This window comes from Hyperolius riggenbachi, chromosome 1 (assembly GCF_040937935.1).
Source record: "Hyperolius riggenbachi isolate aHypRig1 chromosome 1, aHypRig1.pri, whole genome shotgun sequence".
Lineage (NCBI taxonomy): Eukaryota > Metazoa > Chordata > Amphibia > Anura > Hyperoliidae > Hyperolius > Hyperolius riggenbachi.
Window position 1 is genome coordinate 535,889,258 of NC_090646.1, and position 22,308 is coordinate 535,911,565.

At 43.2% G+C, this 22,308-nt stretch overlaps 1 protein-coding gene across 3 annotated transcripts in view; it reads right to left on the reverse strand.

The window, feature by feature from the left end:
* SLC12A2 (solute carrier family 12 member 2) overlaps positions 1-16,977 on the reverse strand; it is a 155,344-nt gene extending 138,367 nt beyond the window's left edge. The window contains exons 1-3 of one of the 3 annotated variants that reach the window (XM_068246701.1): positions 16,880-16,977; positions 12,414-12,592; positions 10,505-11,181 (exon numbers count right to left, since the gene is read on the reverse strand). In XM_068246701.1, the coding sequence (XP_068102802.1) occupies positions 10,505-11,125 (621 nt within the window). In that variant the 5' untranslated portion in view covers positions 11,126-11,181; positions 12,414-12,592; positions 16,880-16,977. Of the gene's footprint in view, positions 1-10,504; positions 11,182-12,186; positions 12,318-12,413; positions 12,593-16,879 lie in introns of those variants that run through there. The other 2 variants (XM_068246717.1, XM_068246709.1) reach the window with 2 other exon arrangements.
* Positions 16,978-22,308: the final 5,331 nt, after the last annotated feature.

The following is a 22,308-nucleotide window of genomic DNA, read 5'->3' on the forward strand; positions in this document are numbered from 1 at the left end:
TGCCCCTGCTATATATAAGACCTGAAGCGAGATTTAGTCTCGCTTCAGTGTCTCTTTAAGAGTATATGAAAAAGTAACCTAAAAGGTGCCCATGAATGCTGATATTTGTAGCAAACAATCTTACGTTTGATAAGACCATTCGGGTCAAAAGAGGACATTGTATTTAGTTGCTCCAAAGCATTAAAATACAACGTGGAATCTTATCTAAAACAGTTACAATCGTACCTGATAAAAATCTGACGCCAATCGATCACTTCTTTAAGGAAACTATTGATCGTGTGAAAGTGCAGTGTCACCTGCATCCACCAGCTTCTGTTTTCATACAACACGACCTGAACAACTTTATTGAAAATACGATTGTTCACTAACATTTGTATTATTACTGGGCATTACTGAATGCGCAATCTGAGCTTTCCACAGACTGACACCAATTGGTGAGCTACCTGGTGCTCGATAAACAGTGTCCATTAACGACAATCGTAAGATTGTACACTCAAGATTGTATCATTAATGGGCATCTTAAGGAGTGGATCAGTTGCTTGGCACTGGCAGTAATGACACACAGATAAGAAGTGGCCTGAAGGGCAGACTGTCCAGGCCAAAATCAATGATGAAGGCAGGACTGAACACCGCACAGTTTCAATAACTGGGTTTGTTTCTGCAATAGCTTGCAGGAAAGAAAAAAAAATCTAGAACCAGGGCAAAGAAACAAAAGTGAATTACAAGCAGAATGGGTCACTATAACCTAACAAGAGAATGGGTCTCTTAGTACTGCTTGCGCTGTACATACTGTTTAACATTGTGTCCACAGCAATACAGAATGAATGATTTGCTTGTTTACGCAAAAGGTCTCCGAGACATACAGGAGCTGAACGTAACTTTCTACAGACTCAGAATCTGTGTGTGGGGTGGAAGTCAAATTTGAAATCGTTAGAATCCCTGCTTATAGCCTTTGATAAGTCGATCAGTGGCAAGGCAGGAGTAGTGCAAGCAAAGGTCTGCAGTTACCTAGCTGTGTACAGAAACAATTACATCAGTCAGGCCTGTAGGAACAGAGAACAGGATGAGAAACAACATGGTTTGTACCATTTCTCCTGTGAAGCAAAGCAGAATGGAAGGATTTCCAAACAATCATATGCCAAGCTTTATACATTGGCCACAAAACTAAAGACAGTCACCTGAAGCAGTTCTGTGCATGAGCTGGACCACAAGTAAAGGGTCATCAATGAGCCAACAAGCACTGAGCCCAGTATAGCTGCCTACAGATTGTGTATGGTTGTGTAAGATTGTGGAAATCTACACAACCATAATTGTCCTGATACAATTCACTTTCTAAGTTTCTCCTAGGAGAGAATTGTTCATCTTCTCTTTAAAATAACTTTTCTGCACTCTGCAATTGAAAAAGTACTAAAAAAGTAGGTAAAAGGGACGGTCAAAACGTATTTTTTTGATTGCTGGCCACTTAAAAGGCATTACAGACGGTTTCCTTTTCTCAGGCACTGGCCACTATTACATCTATAGTAGCACTATGTAGGTTAGACCTTCCCATACTTTAAAGGGACACTTAAGTCAGAAAAAAAAAAATGAGTTTTACTCACCTGGGGCTTCTACCAGCCCCCTGCAGCAGTCCTGTGCCCTCACAGCCATTAACTAATCCTCTGGTCCCCCGCTGCCAGCTAGTTAGTTTTTGCTGACAGGCCCGTCAGGACTGGCCACGCATAGCTTTTTCCGCATTCCCGACTGCAATTAGCGCTATTGCGGGTCGCATTATGCGTTGCCGCATTACGAACGCATAGATATGCGGCAATAGCGCTAATTGCAGTCGGGAATGCAGAAAAAGCTACGCACAGCCAGTCGTGACGGGCCTGTCGGCAAAAACGAAACTAGCTGGCATCGGGGGACCAGAGGATTAGTGAGTGGCTGCGAGGGCACAGGACTGCTGCAGGGGGCTGGTAGAAGCCCCAGGTGAGTAAAACTCATTTTTTTCTGACTTAAGGTTCACTTTAAGGAATGATCAGGTGTATTACAGAATATTGTAAACAACTATAAAATATGCCTTAAATCAGAGTGACATGTAAAGGACGCAATCCAGTAGCACTCAGCAGCTTGTAAGAATTTTTTTTTTTTTTCTTTCAAAGGGAACCTGAAGCGAGGAAAATTATTTAAAAACAAACATGATTTAGTTGCAAATTAATATTACATATTAACCTCACTGTCAGTTCCTCTCAGAAGCTCACCATTTTCTTCTTACAGTGATTCCTTCCAGTTCTGACAATATTTTGTGAGAATTAAAATATACCAGTTGCTGTCAGTTATATATCAGCAGCTGTCAGTTACAATTGAATGTGCAAGGTAATGTTCATGTTTCCCTATGGCTCAAGTGGGCGATATTACAGTTTAACAGTGTGCGGACCAGGAAGCTCTTGGGGGGTAATGGCCATTTTTGAAATGGAGGACGGAAAATTCAATTGATCACAGTGGACAAATGGGACGCAGGAGAGGAGAGAGACTGATGCATAAACTACGCAGGAGGTAAGTATGACCTGTGTATGGTTATTTTAACTTTTTATTTTTAGTTCAGGTTCTCTTTAAAGTAAACCTAAACTGAATATTAAAAGTCAAAATAAAACATGCACAGGTCATACTTTCTTCCCATGTAGACTACTCCTCAATCTTTCTACTCTATACTGATCAATGGAATTCCCCGTCCTCGATTTTGAAAAGGGCCCTTACCCCATAACTTCCCGGGTCAGCACACTGTTAAACTGTAATATCGCCCACTTAAAGAGGAACTCCAGTGAAAATAATGTAGTAAAAAAAGTGCTTCTTTTTTTACCATAATTATGGATAAATGATTTAGTCAGTGTTTGCTCATTGTAAAATCTTTCCTCTCCCAGATTCACATTCTGACATGTATTACATGGTGACATTTTTACTGTGGGCAGGTTATGTAGCTGCTCCTAGCTGTTTTGGCTGTTAAAGACAGCTGTAAACAGCCAATTCCTGTCTGTGAACATTGTTACATTGTGGCAGTTTGCCCAGAGTACCCAGGTACTCAGAGCTTCTTGTGGGATGGGTTTCAGCACAAAATCAGTCATACAGCGCCACCTGATGGTCTGTTTGTGAAAATGATTATATTTCTCATGTAAAAGGGGGTATCAGCTACTGATTGGGATAAAGTTCAATTCTAGGTTAGAGTTTCTCTTTAAGCCATAGGAACACATGGACATTACCTTGCTTATCAGTTGACCTTTCAGATATAACTGACGGCAACTGATATATTTCAGTTCGGACAAAACCTTGTCAGAAATTCGATGGTATTGTAAGAAGAAAATAGTGAGCTGCTGTGAGGAACTGACGGCGAGGTAAGTATGTAATATTCTTTTGCAGGTCTATCATGTGTTTATTTTAAATTTGACTCAATTCGGGTTCACTTTAAGTTACAGCTTTTCTCACGTGAGGTAAGAGGAAGTCAGATTGGCTGCTGGCGGATGTGGACTGACAGTTTGCCCTATGCTGGTGAAGGATCCCACATACAGTGACAAGCATACTGTCTGCACACTGCGCCTGCTCATTTTACACAACACATACAAAAGCTCCCATCCATAGGTTTTTAAAGTACACAAGAGAACTAATGTGAAACCAGCCTGATTTAGGCGTGGACTAAAGCTGCCAGACAAGTCTAGGAGACAATCAGAGGTAAGAGGTGTGGAGGACTTCTATAAATAATTTGTTTGTTTTCATTAACTCCTTTATAAAAGTGGCAAACTACTACAACACTGATGTCACATGGAAGGTACAGCAGTTCCACCAAGTCAGATGACAAATGGGAACCTACAATTCCTCATCATTCCTGACATTAATTAATGCTGGTTGGCTGGCTGACAGCTGCATTGTTGACAGTCCTCGATCTTCTGGAAAAAAGCATTAGAAAAACTTTTGGATGTAGTAAATAAAAATGTATCCCCCGAGTTATAATAGTTATTGCAGGAAATCTCTAAATACTGCACAAACTTAACTATATGCCTCGAAATAGTGCTGAAAATAGAAAATTCTGCTATTGAAGAGTAAGAGCCCTTTTCCACAGCAAAACGCAACTGCAAACGGTTTTCCCAAATTTCATGTGCGTTTTTTATTTGTTTGAGTTTTCCGTTTTTCTGATTGGCAAGTGTTGTCTTGATTTTTGAAAACAGAGACTAGTGGTTAAATCAATACAAAACACATTTTTATGCGTTTTTCATCCATTCCTATACTTTGCATTGAAAAGCAAAAACACATCATAATCGCACACAGACATGCGTTTGCTTTTTTTTTTTTTTTTTTTTTAATTGGAACGCAGCAGTGGAAAAGGCCACCCAAGATTCTTATTTTAAACAAGCTGTACATTAGAATCAGCAAACGCATGCGTGTTGCGTTTTTGGCAAAAACACAGCTAGTGGAAAAGGGCCCTAATGAGGTTTTGTTTTAGTTTATTTTTTTTTTAAACATTTTGGAAACAAAAGTAGCCACTCTCAAGCTTCGTACATACGCATTATTAAAGATAGCTGAGGTGGCAGATAATTACCACAGGCAATAATCAGGCGTGTACAGAAGCCCCTAATGAGTGACTGCTGATTACCTAGCAATCTGCCCAGTGGATCAACTCAGCTGATCAACGGAAGATTGCTTTGTGCATGCCACCTGCCCCGCCCACCTGGTGACATCACATCTTTGCTGCTCCATTATCCCCCCCACACAGCAACAGGGCACATCGCCATCTGTACAGCTGACTCCGCATCTGTATAGCCCCCCTCAGCGATGTCGCCCGAGGGATCAGGTCCAGATTCCCGACCGACGACAGTCAGTCCCGTGTGTAAGGGCCTTCAAGCCTGTTTCTGTATTTACAGATAACACTATTGTCCTTGAAGCTTTAAAGCAAATTAAAAAAAAAAAAATTAAAAAAAGTTTTCCTCCCAAAACATTTGATGGCTGAAGCGATTGTTTGTGTTTCAGCCATCAATATGATGTCAGTACAGAAATCAGCCGTCTTCTGTTTCTACAAACTAATCAGCTAGGCCCAATTAGTTTACAGCATTATCGCTAGGTTCTACCTTCTCCTCCCACTCCCCCTCCATGGTACAGTACATAAGGCATAAGATGGAAGGCCCTTGGGGAAAAAACAAAAACCCTTTTGGGCTCCGGTGTGTTTCACCCGCTGCTGTCTACATTGGAAAAAAAAAAAAAAAAAGGAGGTATCCAAAACCCTCTGATAAAGGTTAGATAGTATGTAGAATTAAGACAGTGCAGGGTGTCAAATTTGCATAAAGAAAACACTTTAATTGGCGTTATAAAAGTACAAACAGTAAAAATGATGCATTAAATAGAATATAGTTCAGTTTACCACCCCACATGCACCTGCCCATGACATACAAAACTCATGGGCCCTGAGCCCTGCCAGTTATCCCCTGAAATCCTCATCACATGCGCTATTTGAATACACAGGAAGCCGTGTCTGTGCTCTCGGCAGTCTCCCGAGTACAGTGCGTGCACTCGCATCAGTACATGTGAGGCCACACCTACTCAGGGTGCCCAGCAGCGCTCCCAAATAGGTGTGGTCTCACACGCACTAATTCCAGTGATGGGAGCACGCGTGCCATTCTCAGGAGACCACCAGGACATCACAGCAGCATCCTGTGTACGCAAAGAGTGCATGTGTCTGGTATAACAAAACTGCACATGCGCAAGTATTACTGGATCTGGGTGGTCAATGGTCCTGGGCTTAGTATGACCCAATTTACAAAAAAAATGGAGGCGTTCAGGGCAAACAGCCTTAGGATAGCTGTATGGGGGAAAGCAAGTACATTTTATGGTGACCATACACTGGTTGATTTGCCATCAGATTCGACCAACAGATAGCGCCCTCTCTGATCGAATCTGATCAGAGAGGGATTGTATGGCCACCTTTACTGCAAACAGATTGAGCCGATTTCAGCCTGAAACCGTTCACAATCTGTGGTGGTGGTGCTGCCGCCGCTCCCTGCCCACATTACCTGTTCCGCCGGCGAGAGTCCCGCTGACACCGCTGCTCCATCTCCGCGCTGGTCTGGTCTCCGGAATGCTTCACCTCTTCCTGCCCGGCAGGAAGTTTAAACAGTAGAGGGCGCTCTACTGTTTAAACTTCCTGCCGGGCAGGAAGAAGTGAAGCATGCCGAAGACCAGACCAGCGCGGAGACGGAGCAGCGGTGAAAGCGGGACTCACGCCGGCGGAACAGGTAATGTATACCCGCTGTATTGAGACGGTCGTCGGGCATTCGAACGCCGCTATCAACGCACTCACCACCCGCCGGCGCTCGAAAAAAATCTTGCGCACAGATGGATCGACGGGAACAATGGATTTCCATCATTCTGTCAGCGGTGTGCGCAGCGATTTCACAGCCGTTTCGATCACTGTGATCGAAACGGCTGTATATCGGCGGGAAAATCGTTAGGTGTATGGGCCCCTTTATAGTACACAATGTCACCTTGAATACCTTTTAAAGTGAACCTAAACACCCTCGCCCCCAGGAAAAAAAAACAAAAAAAAAACAAAAAAAAAAAACACACTTGAGTGATAACTTCCTGCACAATCCTGGGAGCACAGAAAGGGTTAAACTTCAATGTTTACATATTACAGAACTTCAACCCTGATTTACACTTGCTGATAATGGTTAATTAGACAGCTCACTCTAAACAAACAGAGAACGTTTCTTAGCATTTATTTGCGTTTACGTCGCATGCTGTGCAAGAGTTTAAATTTGCTTTAATTGGATTTGACAACATACTTATAGATATTGCCATTCTAGAACTGTATACAGAAAAACTATACACTATAGTGACTAAAGCCAATACCAGACTCAGCATTCTTTAATAATGCTAGGTTTGCACTTTTCAGTAACCTTATATTACCATCTAGTCTATAGCAATAGGACTGGTACTCCAAATTCCTACTGTTAACTTGTCTATGGATGAGGGTTGTGCTGATCTACACATGGAGATAAAATGCCATCTATGCATTTTGTAAATAGGCCTGCCTGCAGCAAAGCAACCTCCCCCCACTCTGCAGCACCACAGACAAGACGTCAGCAGGGCTTATCTACTAGCAGACAATATACCAAAGATGAAAGTTTTTAGCAATAGTCCACAAATAACCGGACAGGAATGCTATTGTAACAGCTGCTGATCTTCTGTTCAAGCACAGCAAACATGGTGAACAGCACTATTAAGTGCATCCACGCCACTGTGGGCTAAAAATAATAAATTAAACCATCAGAAAGGGATTAATCACGAGCTTTGCTTAAAATAGTGTGAACTATTGGGAATTCATTAAAGGTTCAGCAAAAAGTGACTCCCAGGGGCAAAGTAGTCATGGCTGCTAGATCTCACAGCTTGGTGCATTACTTCATGCAAACTGGTAAAAACCAGAGCTGAAAAAAATAGATTTGAATCGATAAATTGTATTTCTATAATTTTTCTGATTAAAATAAAAAATAAAGTAGTTGCAGAATTACTGCAGTCTTAGTATCGCATACATATGAAACTGGCGCAGGATACAGCCGGTATGGCTCATCCTGCTGCTGCACAAGTTCCCGGCGACATTAATTACTATTCCCCCTCTAGGTCCACGTGGATGGTGGGGAATGATGTAATTTGGCTTCCAGCTATCGCTGGAGGCTGAATTGCAGTGTTTTAAAAGTAACGTCAGCTCCGTCTTCTGTCGGCGCCGAAGTTACTCCGTGTGCACCACTATAGCCGTAATCCCTATTATGGTCTATGGTGGCGCCGGCTGCACCGAAATCTCCTGCACTGAAAAGAACTGCTCCGTCGGCATCTGCCCAGTTATATGAAAAACTTGACATATTTGTTGCCTTTCGTGACTGGTTTTGGTCACAGCATAGCAACAATTGCTGTACAGACATGCACTCTGCTGAGCAGCATGTACCATTGGGGGAGGGGGGGGGGGGGAATGAATAAGGCACCCCCCTGCATTGACATTCAGCTGACTAAATCCAACATGGCCAACTGCAACAGCTGTATGGGCATCAAACCATCACCGAAAGTAATCACAAATAATTAGAGATGGTATCTGGATTCTGATTCATCTTTAATTTTTTTTTCCCATGAGCAGGACTAATCAGATTCAGAAGATTAATGATTGATAAATGACAGATGCATAATTAATCAGTTGTCTGGTAATTAATCATGAGCCTTCAAAAACTGAATAGTGCTATGCAAGGTTAAGGTTCAGCGGCCCCAATAAATTCTGCTTATTGTGGAGCAAAACTGCTCCCAAAGTGGTAATCCATTCTCATCACGCTGGCCTTCCACAACAAGTGCAGTCAACAGTGCCAAGTTCCTGCCATTTACTTAGAACTCAAGAAGCGCACAAAAACGTCAGTACTGGTAGAGATTGTTCCAGGAGAGGACTTGAATATTCTCCTTTTGGGTCAAGCTCACAAGGACGATTAACTATGAGCATTCCTTTCTAAAGCCTCATCTACACGGGTAGATGAGGCTGCGATCCAGCGGCTCGATTAGCCGCCGGATCACCTCTTCCGCGTCCCCGCTCGCCGGATTCGATACCCGCTCATCCCCGCGCCCTTTCTCTTCCGCTCGATTCCCTGCCATTGTCCCCTTGCGGGGAACGAGCAGGGAATCGGCAGTAGCAAGATCCAACCTGTCGGATCTTATCGAGCCGCATCAGCGGCTCGATTGATAAGTAACATCGGAGCCTCATCTACGCGTGTAGATGAGGCTTAAAATGTGACCACATTTGCCCCCTGCTGTTAGCAGTAAAGAGTGCGTTAACCAACATTGCTGCACCAATGGACTTGATGAGCAGGGAACACCCCTGGAGTCACAGGGAATATGTTAATTTCCTCCCTTTCAGTCAGATAAGCAATATGTGAGACATTAGAGGGCATTTTAGACATTTAGAATGTGGATTTATGGATGTTGGATGGTGCGGACCTTTGATGATTGTTGTTAGCAGTAAAGAAAGCAGCTATACAGCCACCCTCTTCACATGGACTTGAAAGTGGAAACACTAAGGCACTGTACTATACAGCAATTGAGTGTAGTTTATGATCTGCAAAGTGTGTACACTGTGTCTATAAATGTGCATCCTCAACTGCTCACGTGGGCATGGACCACAGATTTCAATTAATTGACATAGATGAACATTCTAGTGGCTGTAAAACACCTTGCTTTACAAATGTCCACTACCCCAGCTTTAGCAATTCAGGCTGTAGCATTGGGGTTGAAGCTGCCATAAAAGTTTCAGTATGGACAACCCGTAAAGTTAGAGAACCAGAACTGCCAGACTCTTGGGTGTACTATGCACCACGGTTTCTGAAAGTAAAAATACCTTTAAGGAACATAGATTATTTGCAAGTTACACCCATTGTCCTCAGGTGATGCATTATGAATCCTAGTTCTTTGTCTTGCTCATGTGAAATATGTAAGCATCTTCTGTTTTAAGGTGCCCATTAATGATACAACTTAACTAACCATTAACCTTCAGAGCGATCAAATAGTGTTGATGTGCCAATAAACAAACAATTGCTTTATCAATAGTTTCATCGAGCCATTTTGTGGATTGATTTTATTTGTAATGATCAGGTTGGTTATATGTTTATCCCATTGATAGACCCAATTGATTGTTTCCTTCTAATCACAATTATCAGATAAGAAGGTCGATCGTTCAACAAAAGGATATCATTAATGGGCACTTTAAGAGTATAAAATTGGGTGCTAGTCTACTTTAGAGGACACAGCAGGAAACCTTATAGGGAACAGTTCTCTACAATCACAGAACCCTCTACAACAAAGTGTTGTGATTGGCCCAATAGTGTGAAAGTCGTTTCTAAAACCTGAATCAGTTAGAGAGAGTGTGCTGTACACCCAATTATGTTAGTGGGATTTCCTTAGCAGGTTTCCTGGTGGTCCACAAAGTAGACTAGCGACCAAAATTGTACTGTGTATGCAACCAAACAACTGCTGGCTTGAGAACCCAGTAAAATATACAAGGCAATTTGGCTGCATTGTTCATTTTGAAGCTTTCTGTGAAGTTAGATTTAAAGACACGGGCTAATTTTTCAAGATCTGTGCAATAAAAAATGTAGCAAAAGTGGAAAGGTTACCCAGAGTTATCAATAAAAATCCATGTGATGTGTTTTTCTGAAACCACTCCACATTTGTTCCAATCTTTCTTGCACTGATCTTGACAAATCTGCCCAATCACCATCATTTGATATGTATGGCAGTAAGCAAAAGTACACCAGATAAAATGTTACCACACTTCTTTTGCCTTAGTACAGATTTCAGCTTTATTTAGGCTTGTTAGAAATGCAAATCATTGGATGTTTCACATAGGTCTGGTACCTGAACGGAGGCTGTGGTCAAACTACCAGTGCATTACCTCCTTGAACTAAATTCCAGTGCAAGCAATGATCTTGTACAGATGAAATAAGGCACAAAGGATTCTTACCTTGTCAATTTCATCATGCAGCTCTGCCAAACTGGGTCTCAGCAGCTTTTCTCCAAGATCTGCAGCTGTGTGTCGGTAATGGTCAATCCTGGGCACAGCATCTATTGTGTTGTGCCCAAAGGTCCGCAAGTAATAAGTATTAGTATGAGTATCATAGTGATAGTGATGACCACCAGTTCCACCAGAATGTAGACTACCTTCACTTAGTACTGTATCTCCATTCTGGAAACTCACTCCACCACCTCCTTCACCACTTGGCATCTCAGGGGAGCTGCCATCAGGATCTGCTGGGTCCACAAAGTTTACTCTGAACCGTCCTTTAGCCTCCTCTCCTCCTGAGCCCCCTCTGCCCCTATGGGTGACACCTTCAGATGGAGGTGCTGTTCCTTCTTGGTCACCAGCTGATTCTCGGGATACCTCAGAGACTGGATCCACCTGAAAGCGGCTCTGGCTCGGAGTGGGACCCAAGGGTCTTCCCAGTCCATCTTCCACCTGGAGTTCATCAGCATCCATAGCTGAAGAGGGTGGAGGAGAGCCCCGCGTTGCGTGTAACTGAGTAGGAGTAGTGGAAGATATCCCTTGCTCAGCTTGCGCTGAGGCTAAGCTTGACTTCTTCTCCATATGCACTTGATTGTTGCTCAGTGTTTATGAAGAGATCTATGGTACCAAAGTAATATCTGTGAAAAGAAGAACATCAAATGAACAAAGCATCCAGACAAGGCAAACAAAGTTTACAGCTCCTCGTTCTCAAAAAGAGTGAAGTAAAGGCTTAGCAGACGCTGCTATGTTTTGTTGCAGATGTTCCTCCTCCTCATAATATTAAATACACCTATGGAAGCACATGCACACACCCCGTCCTCCTAGACCACCTCTCCAGGGCTGAGGTATGATGAATGTGACTATTGTGAGAGGACATGGGAGGAGAAGAGGCGGAGAAGGACACCTCTCATTTCCATGAAGGGACAAGTATATCTGTGTGCAAGCTAACCCCCAGTTGTAGATCTTCCAGGAGCATGCAGTGTCTAGGAGGATGCCATATTACTGCACATGACTCATATCACTAGCATGCTATTAGATGTGCAGCCATCTATTGATTTTGCAAAGCTGACATCACCAATAAGCCCAAGTTCCATGCCTGCTTGACCTTGGGATGTGACTACATCTGTCATTAAACATGAGTCACTCTTCATACAATCCCCAGCAGACTGTGGAGGCTCTGTGTGCTGCTGCTGCTGCTGCTGCTGCTACATCATCTCCATCCTTCCTATCAGCAATACACAGTGACTGACTGACCAGCAGACTGCATCACTTCTCACTCATCCCACTGCTCAGCAATTCCCTTAATGCAACTTGCCATTAAAGTTAATAGCAGTAAAAGGAGCAGCAGCTGCAGCAGCCCTCCCCCCGGCAGGGGTGACCACCGCCCCCACCCCGGCAGATGCCATGTGTGCGCTCCCGGATCCCATCACACATGGCAGCAGGCGGAGGACCAATACGGATCCCGGAGACAGCATTCCGAGGATGGGGATGTCCGCAGCCTGCCTGGAGAGCTCTCTAGGGATGCCGATCTCCGCTTCCTTCCGCCTCTGATAGCAGCCGTGCAGGGTGGAGAATGCAGTATCCGATCCACTCCGTCTCTCTTCCCCCACAGCCCGCACTGGCCTCTCCTCCCCGTGTTTTACCTGCAGCCCGGCCGCCTCTCCGCAGTCGGCTAGCGGCGGCGCTTGTTGTTCCGGTGTGTGATGCTGCTGCTGAGGAGGAGCTGTAGAAACGCGCTCCGGTCCTCTGCACAGCGCGCCAGCAGTAGCACGGCTGTCCTACGCTTTGGAGGAAGGGCGGGGCGAGCTGCAGCGACGCCCATTATCCTGCCCACCGGCATTTGGTGGATTAACCCGCTGAGCAAGTGTACCTGTGTGTGTGGCCGCAGGCTGGCTGGTGTCTCCGGGGCTGCACCTCAGTCTCACTGGAGATACCTCATCCACAGGCCTCTGCCAGCTGTGTCCCTTGTGAGAACCTCTGCTCTCCTCAGTTCTTCTGCTCTCCTCAGTCGTCTCTATGCTGGGCAGAATGCTGACTCAAATGTTTCTGCTAGAAAGACCATTTGCACATTTCTATAGCTTCTATACAATACCTAATTTAAAGCAAACCTAATTAGAAAATAAACAACTACTGAACACAGGGCTGTTTTCACCTCTCCTTATCACTACTTATCAGATCTAAATGGTGTACATGTGAAAAAGGCACCAGGAAAAAAGGGCGCAGGAGATTGCCACTAGTAGAATAACAGTATAATTACTAATATTCAACTACTTAATTCCAATAGTAAAATAGCAGTAATCTTTACCTATATTTTACTATGAACTAATCTAACCCTACTTTCACACAGGCTCCTCCTAATGATGTCTAACCCTTAGGCCCCGTTCACACTTGCGTTTTTGCAAATAACGGTCCGGATGCGCACGGTTGCCCGTTTGCATCCGTTTTTCCATCAGTTACTGATCCGGGTGATATCAGGATCCGTTTTTTAAAGAGATAACAGACTATATAAATTCTTGGGGTCTGGGAGGTCTGCAGCAGCCCTGGGGTCATTGTTGGAGACATACCCTCTTGCATTTTATTTTTGCGGTTCAGGTCATCAAACCCCTCGACGTACGACTTGGCTATCTTCTGCCACAGTGTTCTGCACAGCCTGATATTGCTGTGGTCTTGATGCCCCTTGTCCCACAAGGCAGGTAGCTGCTGCACCTGTAGAAACAGGTCCTCAGGTGTGTAGGGCCTCACCTCTTCGTCCGACATGCTGCCAAATATCTCCAGCCACAAGTCACTGCTGCTCCACTCCTCAAACGCTGGACCCATGTGTCACCATCCAAAATGGCCACTATGACCATAGAAAACGCATAGGAAGTGGGTAGAACGTCCAGATTTTATAGCCAGTGTGTTGCGTCCTTTCCGTTTCTCATTGGTTTCAGCTGTGCGGATGGTGCAGTCAGGATCTGGTCCGGGTGCGGCGGCCAGATCCTACGTATGTGAAAAATAGAGCAAGTTGGAAAAGTGTCCGGAGTCCGTATCAGGTCTGGATCCGGTCCACGTGGAACGGACGAGTATGTACGCATCCATAAACTATCATTGGATTGCCAAACGTCCGTTCCGTTTGTACAGTATACGTTCCGGATCCGGTCCGGAAAATCCTGACTGCTAACGCAAATGTGAACCGGGCCTTAAAGGGAACCATAGATGAACATGAAAAAGATTTTATACATACCTGGGGCTTCCTCCAGCCCCATACGCTCTGATCGATTCCAGCCGCTGTCCTCCGCTGCCTGCATCTACGAGGACCGGGACCAAGCTTAGCCGCTTTGCAAATTGCATTTATAAATAGCCGCAATCTGCATGGCCTGTAGCCCCAGCTCCAGCTTTTTTATCACTAAATTTCTTCTGATTGCCGCTATTTGAGGCCTCAGGCGCCCATCATTGCTGTTAATTGCGGCCTCGGGGCACCCAAATTTCCCTACACTGCCGCTAATTGTGGATAATTACTTTATTTTCTATGCATTTTAAAGGGAAAAACAAGGAGAACATATTTCTCCATTTCCATCTTATATAGTTTTAAAGTGGACCTAAACTATTACCTAAATTTGGTGTCATCCTTGAGGTAAGCCACTTCTAAGACCCAGGCGTCTCTATCCTATTATGATTATTGCTGATTGAATAGGGACGTAGCTAAAATATCAAAACTGCTCTGGTCCTTAAAGAAAATCTGTAACTAAAAAAGTTCCCCTGGGGGGAACTCACCTCAGGTGGGGGAAGACTCCGGATCCTATCGAGGCTTCCCCCGTCCTCTTTTGTTCCACGGCGGAAGCCGTGAAAGCTCCCCAAATGGCGTGAATGTAAATATTTACCTTACCGGCTCCAGCGCAGGCTCGGCTCTACGCTCGGAGATAGGTGAAAATAGCTGATCACTGTCGGTCTGCTTTACTGCGCAGGCGCAAGTCTCCTGCACCTGCGCAGTAGAGCAGACCAGACAGAGATTGGCTATTTCTGCCTATTTCCAAGTGGAGAGCCACAACAGCGCCCCCGCTGGAGCCAGAAAAGGTAAATATTGTACAGCCTGACAAATTGTCGGCTGTGTGTTGAGTGGACTGCAGCGAGACTGCCGTGGGACACAGGAGGACGGGGGAAGCCTCAATAGGATCCAGAGGCTTCCCCCTACCGAGGTGACTACCCCCCAGGGGAACTTTTTTGTTATAGAATCTCTTTAAGTGGGTTTTATATGATGGTACTGAAGTGGTTAATGAAAGAAAATGCAGCACAGGCACTTAGGCCCAGTGCACACCAAAACCGCTAGCAGATCCTCAAAACGCTAGCGGTTTTTGGAGCAGATTTAAGAGCAATTCTAGGCATGTTTAGAGACGTTTTCTAAACAGGCCTAGCGTTTCTGGGAGCGTTTTTGTGTAGCAGATTACATATATTGTTACATTAAAGCTGTTACTGAACAGCTTCTGTAACAAAAACGCCTGGAAAACCACTCTGATGTAGCGTTTTCCAGAGCGATTTGCGTTTTTCCTGTACTTTACATTGAGGCAGAAACGCTTCTGCAAATCGCAAACGTGCAGCAGGAGGCGCTTTTGCGGTTTGCTAAAAATATCAAACCGCTGGTGTGCACCATCCCATTGAAATACATTAGCCAAGCGTTTTCACAGGCGGATGCGGTTGGCGGATCACTGCTAAAACCGCTCAGTGTGCACTGGGCCTTAAACTTATTTGCAAGGGCACCTATGATGCTATAGTGTGAAAGAGCTCTAAAGTACACCTCCTTTCTCTAAATGTTACTTTGCTTATCTTCGTTATGTATTACTTTGTGTATCTTCATTTTTGAACAACAAATGAGGAAACTGGAAATGTGTATTTGCTCATAAGCACACCATGGATCATTGGATAGCACTCCTTGCAGCGGTTCAAATCTGGGGCAGGACACTATCTGCATGTAATTTGTATGTTCTCACCATGTTTGTGTAGATTTTATCCCACATCTAAAAAACATACTGACAAATCCCCCCCACCATCACCACCACCACCACCAAAATGGTCCTTAGAGTATAGGTACATACACACATCCAATTTTGATTAGCCAATCACTTACCAATTTTGCCACGTCCATGTAGCACAAGGGAAAACAGATTAGGCTGAGACACACCAGAAAAGCTCCCCAAACACTAGAGGTTTCAAAAGCTCTTCCCAATGTAATGCTATGGGTTTTTTTTTTACAAAACCTCATTGCTCCAGTGTGCATAGACACATAGGATAACATTAGCAGGAGGTTTCAAAACGTTCAGAAAAACTCCTCTGGTGTGCACCAGGCCATTCTGAGTACTATAAGAAGATTTTGAAGTTAAGTTCTCATACTTCACGAAAGTGGTAAAATTGGCCTATCAAAATTGCATGTGTGTTCCAGGGACATTACATACCAGGGGCCATATGGAATTTACTTTTTCACCTGAGTTTTCTCCTAGGTGATATTTTCACAATTTGTCAATAACATGTCTTTTAAACTGCAGCAAGCAAGAAAATGCTCAAAATAACTTTGATAGTACTTTTTCACCTATTTTTTATATACTTTTTCAATTGCAAAGTGCTGAAAAGTTATTTTAAAGAGAAGATGAAAAATGATCTCCTAGGAGAAAACTATGGAGAAAAAGTGAATTGCATATGGGCCCAAGTGAATTGCATATAGCCCCAGGGCCCACAAGAAATTAACTTTTTCTCCTGAGTTATCTCCTAGGAGATAATTTTCATCTTCTCTTTAAACAAACTTTTCAGCATTTTACAATTGAAAAAGTAGCCAAACATTGTTGAAAAAATACTATCAAATGTATTTTGAGTATTTTTCTGCTTCTTGTTGGCTTAAAATGTATTGTATGAAAATATCACCTAGGAGAAAACTCAGGAGAAAAAGGGAATTGCATATGGGCCCAGGTGTCCATACAATTATAGATGGCCACCCAATGTGGCTAAAAGATAGACCACTACCAAATCAGAATCTGATCACTGAGGAATCTTTACTTGGAATAAACAACATGAAATACAATCTATGGAACTGCTAGGTGGCCCTTTTGTCTTTCCCAGATAGTACTGTCCTCATGGGGCCCCAGAGCCCGGTAATGGGACCTCCAGGTCTCCCCTTCCCCAAAGCTATTAGAGCTCTCTTGGGGTCTCTGCAGAGAGCTTTGAGTTTCCAAACTGACAGTAAGCACAAACTGCATTTATTTGAAACCATGTCAACAACAGCACTCTGTTTATAGTTCAGACAGCCTATCTTCCTGCAAGAGCAATGCACACTCGGACTAAATGAGTGGCTACAAGCTGTGACAACCCTACCTTTTCCCGAAGAGATCATCAAGGACATCTGTATGGCTGATATTGTGGTAATACCCCTCCCACGGAGTGATGTCTGGGCAGGTTTGCTGTCTGTGAACCTCGTTGCATTGTGGGAAATAACGGCTGTTTCCAACTGCCAAGCAAGCAGTATCGGCGCTAGTCTACTTTAGGGGACCCACCGCAAATCCCCATAGACACTTTCAGCTGGGCTGCAAAACGGAACAAATGGCTTCCGTTTGCTTGATGAAACCCCCACAAGCCTTATATCCCCGGGTAGCTACGCATGTCCTCTAACGAATTTTGCGGGTTTCGGTAAAAAAAAAAAGTTTGAACTGACTGTGTAGGAGCCTCGGAACGACCGCAATTTCGGGTCCGTCGGCCATCTTGGTTTTGCTCTGCAGGTCGTTTCTTCCTCCTCATTGGAGGGATTGTTAGGTGGGGGCGTGCCAGCTAACAAACCCTCCAATGAGGAGGAAGAAAGAGACCTGCACAGCAGAATTAAGATGGCCGACGGAACCGAGATTTAGGCCGTTCGGTGGCTCCTACACGGCCAATTTAAACTTTCTGTTACCGAAAACCTCCCAATTCGTTACAGGGCATGCTTACCTATCCATGGGTATATGGCTTGTGGGGGTTTCAACAAGCAAACGGAAGCCATTTGTTCCGTTTTGCAGCCCAGCTGAAAGTGTCTATGGGGATTTGCGGTGGGTCCCCTAAAGTAGACTAGCGCCGCAGTATCTACCTCTTTGCATTGAACTCTCATTGAGGCCTAGTTCACACTACAAAATACAATCGCTAAGCGCATAGCTATTGGAATTTTGCAAAGCGTTCTTCAGAGCGATTTTTGCACATTATTTTAAGAAAAATCGCTCTATAAAATGGTACAGGCAGCACGTTTTAAATTTTCTCAAAATCAAAACGCTAAGAACAACCTTATAGGGTGACACTGCTGTAGCGCTTAGCCGATAGCTGGCAGAACTAAAGATGTCGCCACCTGTGACACATTTCAGAATGTAAATCAGGGAGAGGAAACATATTACAATGGGCAAACACTGACTAAATATAAATGGATATTGTAAAAAAAAAAATGTTTTATTAATTACGTTATTTTCACTACAGTTCCTCTTTAACCACTTCATCCCAAAGCGGTTTTTACCTTAACGGACAAAAGCGATTTTCCCCTTTCCGTGCTCATCCCTTTAATTTGCCAATAGCTTAATCACTACTAATCACAATGAAATGATCTATAGCTTGTTTTTTTCACCACCAATAAGGCTTTTTGGGGTTGATATTTGTTTTCAGTAATTACTTTATTTTCTATGCATTTTAAAGGGAAATACAAGGGAGAAAAATGAAAAAAATACACGATTTCTCCAATTTCATCCCCTATAGTTTTAATATAAACACTGCTACTGTACAAAAACCCCACACATTTTATCTGCCTATTTGTTCTGGTTATCACAAGATTTTAATTATGTCCCTAGTACAAAGTATGGTAGTATGGTGACAATATAGTATTTGGTAATAAAGGTGTATTTTTTTGGGGGGGGGGGGTGAGGTATTTTTTTCTCGCTATTTTCACGTGCACGGGGATGCACGTGCACGTGCGGGAGTGCGCACGTGCACGCACGCGCACAGCAGCAGCAACACTGTCTGACTTATAAAAACATCCTGGAGCCATTAGGAGGCTCTAGCCGGACGTTTTTGTAAGTCAGCATGTCATTAAGTGGTTAAAGCGGATTCAAGATGAAAAACCTATAGCAAGTAACTTGTCTATATATCTTATCTAAAGTTTAGATAGTTTACACAGCATATCTAGCTGCAAACAGCTTCAACAGTTTATGATTATTTATTCCTGTGATACAATGAGGGCAGCCATGTTCTGTTTGTCACATTACACGCAGGCAAGTTGATAGCATCTCCAGCCCTCAGCCTGTGAAAACTTCACTCCTCCTCTCCTCCTCCCCTCTGCCTCTGAAATCTCTGGCTAGTAACCTCCTCCTCCTGCCTAGACTGAGCTCCCATATGCCCTTGCTACTAAGGCTCAAAGTGCCAAGGCACTCTGGAGAAGCTGTGGGCGAGGCTTGTTTAGTTTATAGGGAATTAGAGTATTAAAACAAAAAAAGTATTTGGCTTGAGGAATGCCCTATAAACTATATGAAAAGAACACAATTATGCAATGAGTAAATGTTTATCTCGGATCCACTTTAAAGAGAAACCATGACCAAGAATTTAACTTCATGCCAATCAGTAGCTGATACTCCATTTTACATAAGAAATCTATTCCGTTTCACAAATGGATCATCAGGGGGCTCTGTATGACTGATATTGTGGTGAAACCCCTCCCACAGGAAACTGTGAGGACCATTTTCCTGGCAGTTTCCTGTCTGTGAATCTCGTTGCATTGTGGGAAATAGCTGCTTACAGCTGTTTCCAACTGCCAAAAAAGCAAGCAGCAGCTACATCACCTTCCAGCAGTAAAAATGTCACCATGTGATAAATGTCAGAATGTAAATCAGGGAGAGAAAAGCTTTTACAATGGCCAAACACTAACTAAATAATGTATGCATAATTATTGTAAAAATTAAGCACTTTTTTATTACATCATTTTCACTGGAGTTTCTCTTTAAAGAGACTCCGTAACAAAAATTGCATCCTGTTTTTTATCATCCTACAAGTTCCAAAAGCTATTCTAATGTGTTCTGGCTTACTGCAGCACGTTCTACTATCACCATCTCTGTAATAAATCAACTTATCTCTCTCTTGTCAGACTTGTCAGCCTGTGTCTGGAAGGCTGCCAAGTTCTTCAGTGTTGTGGTTCTGCTATGCACTCCCCCCTCCAGGCCCCTCTCTGCACACTGCTGTGTGTTAATCAGATTAGTGCAGCTTCTCTCTGCTCTATTATCTTTTACAAGCTGGATAAATCCTCCTCTGACCTGGCTGGGCTTTCACATACTGAGGAATTACATACAGGCAGAGCTGTCTGCACTCTGCAGGAAGAAACAGCCTGACACTTCAGTGGAAGATAGCTGCAGGGGGAAAGAAACACACAAATGATCTCTTGAGATTCAAAAGGAATGCTGTATACAGCCTGCTTGTGTATGGATGTATTTTCTATGTGTGGACATACTGTACATCAACCTATTTCCTGTTTTGGTGGCCATTTTGTTTGTTTATAAACAAACTTTTTATAACTGTTTTTAACCACTTTTAATGCGGCGGGGAGCGGCGAAATTGTGTCAGAGGGTAATAGGTGATGTCCCATAACGCACTGGTATGTTTACTTTTGTGCGATTTTAACAATACAGATTCTCTTTAAGGATTACTTTGGAACACCAACTATTTGAACAAACCTGAAAAAGTATTAATAGTTAATCAAAAGCATTAAGAAATAAAATAAAAACATTTACTGTATACACAATTTTGGAGTGCTCCTAAGAAATATATAGGCTACCCACAACAGGGGGTACTTGGACAGCACAGTAATAAAGAGGTTCATGAAATGATAACCAGTCCTAAAGAATATAGGCATTATTTGCCTGTAAAAAAAAAATATTCATCTTATCTGAAGTACCATAGTTTTTTTTTATTATTATGGTTGGGCACTACTTGGGACAAGTCTTTTTTAGTATGGAGGATACTGATACTGTACACTTCATAAATGGGACTCTGCTTGTATCAGCTGGGCTCACCTGATACAAGCATAAAGTATAAATCTGATGAAATACAATGTAAACCGATAGCAAAATGTGCTGCAATGTGAGCTTTGTGTGCTGTCTGTGAAGTAAGAACTGCAAAGGCAGAAGATAGGAAATACAACAAACACATACATAGAACTCAAATATTACATTTTACATTGTATTTTTCATTTTACACAATTATTATACTTACGATCAAATAGAATAGAGATGAACTTTAAGATGAAAAAAATAGAATTTGTTGAAAGTGTGCTTCCAAGATCAACATGCCAAAGTGTGATGCAGTAGGTTATACTGATCACACGCTGAAGGCTAGGCAAGGAGTAATAAAAGTAGTCTCATGATCATATTACCTCTCATAACATGCTACTCAGCTACTGATTGAAGAGAAAATAAACTGGCCCCAAGTTGTGTCTTTTCTTTAGGTACAATTCAGCATATGCTGCAATCCACTCAACATAAAGAATCACAAAGGCCAACAGCTTTGAAAATCTTTAGTTACAAAGTGGCCTTATCAAAAAATGACCTTCCATGCACAGCCTTAAAGGGATACTGTAGGGGGGTCAGGGGAAAATGAGTTGAACTTACCCGGGGCTTCCTACGGTCCCCCGCAGACATCCTGTGTTGGCGCAGCCACTCACCGATGCTCTGGCCCCGCCTCCGGTTCACTTCTGGAATTTCAGACTTTAAAGTCTGAAAACCACTGCGCCTGCGTTGCCGTGTCCTCGATCCCGCTGATGTCATCAAGAGCGCACAGCGCAGGCCCAGTATGGTCTGTGTCTGCGCAGTACACTCCTGGTGACATCAGCGGGATCGAGGACACGGGCGTGCAGGCGCAGTGGTTTTCTGACTTTAAAGTCAGAAATTCCAGAAGTGAACTGGAGGCGGGGCCGGAGCATCGGTGAATGGCTGCGCCAACACAGGTTGTCTGCGGGGGACCATTAGAAGCCCCGGGTAAGTTCAGCTCATTTTCCCCTACAGTATCCCTTTAAGGTGCCTCAGTTTTGGTGCTTTTTTATTTGAGGCATAATAGAGTAACCACACGTGGGATGCCTTTTACATCTGGAGCATTGCAAAGTTAGGTGGAGTGATAAACTAGGAGAAATAAGGGTAGAAGGACTGGAAAGAACAAGTGAGGCAATTATAAAATAAAAAGTCCCTTCTAATATTATAAACATTCTTTGAAACCGAGGATGTCTAGGAATTAGGAAGGTTGTTTCCTAGCAACCAAAGTCTTGGTTCCAGAAACCGTTTCCTGTAGTTAATTTTAATGTCTGGGAATTTTTACTGTCTATAGATTTGTGGGTTTTATGAAGTGCTTTGGAGCAATATCACATTTTAGAAAACATTAAAACTGAATGGAAATCTACCTCCAAGGTAATCCTATCCTTTCTGGCAAAGACATTATAACAGTATGTACAAGAGCCAAGATTCTTGTCTTGTTGGAGCTAGGAGACACACCACACCCTATGTAATTTTAATGTTATCCTGTCAGACGACATCTACACATACTTTGCACTATTACATATTTATTAATAAAGGGTCTGTGGTATCCTGATCTCTTTTGTGCTAAAAAGAATGTTCAGTATGGCTGTTGAACATTCTGTATGGTTCCATAAGGTCATCAGTGTTGCAAATACTGGATTGAACAATACCGCTTACATCACAGTGTTGTTGGCACATTTGCAGTATTGACTGTCAAAATCGTTTGTAAAATAAGCCTGAAGTTGA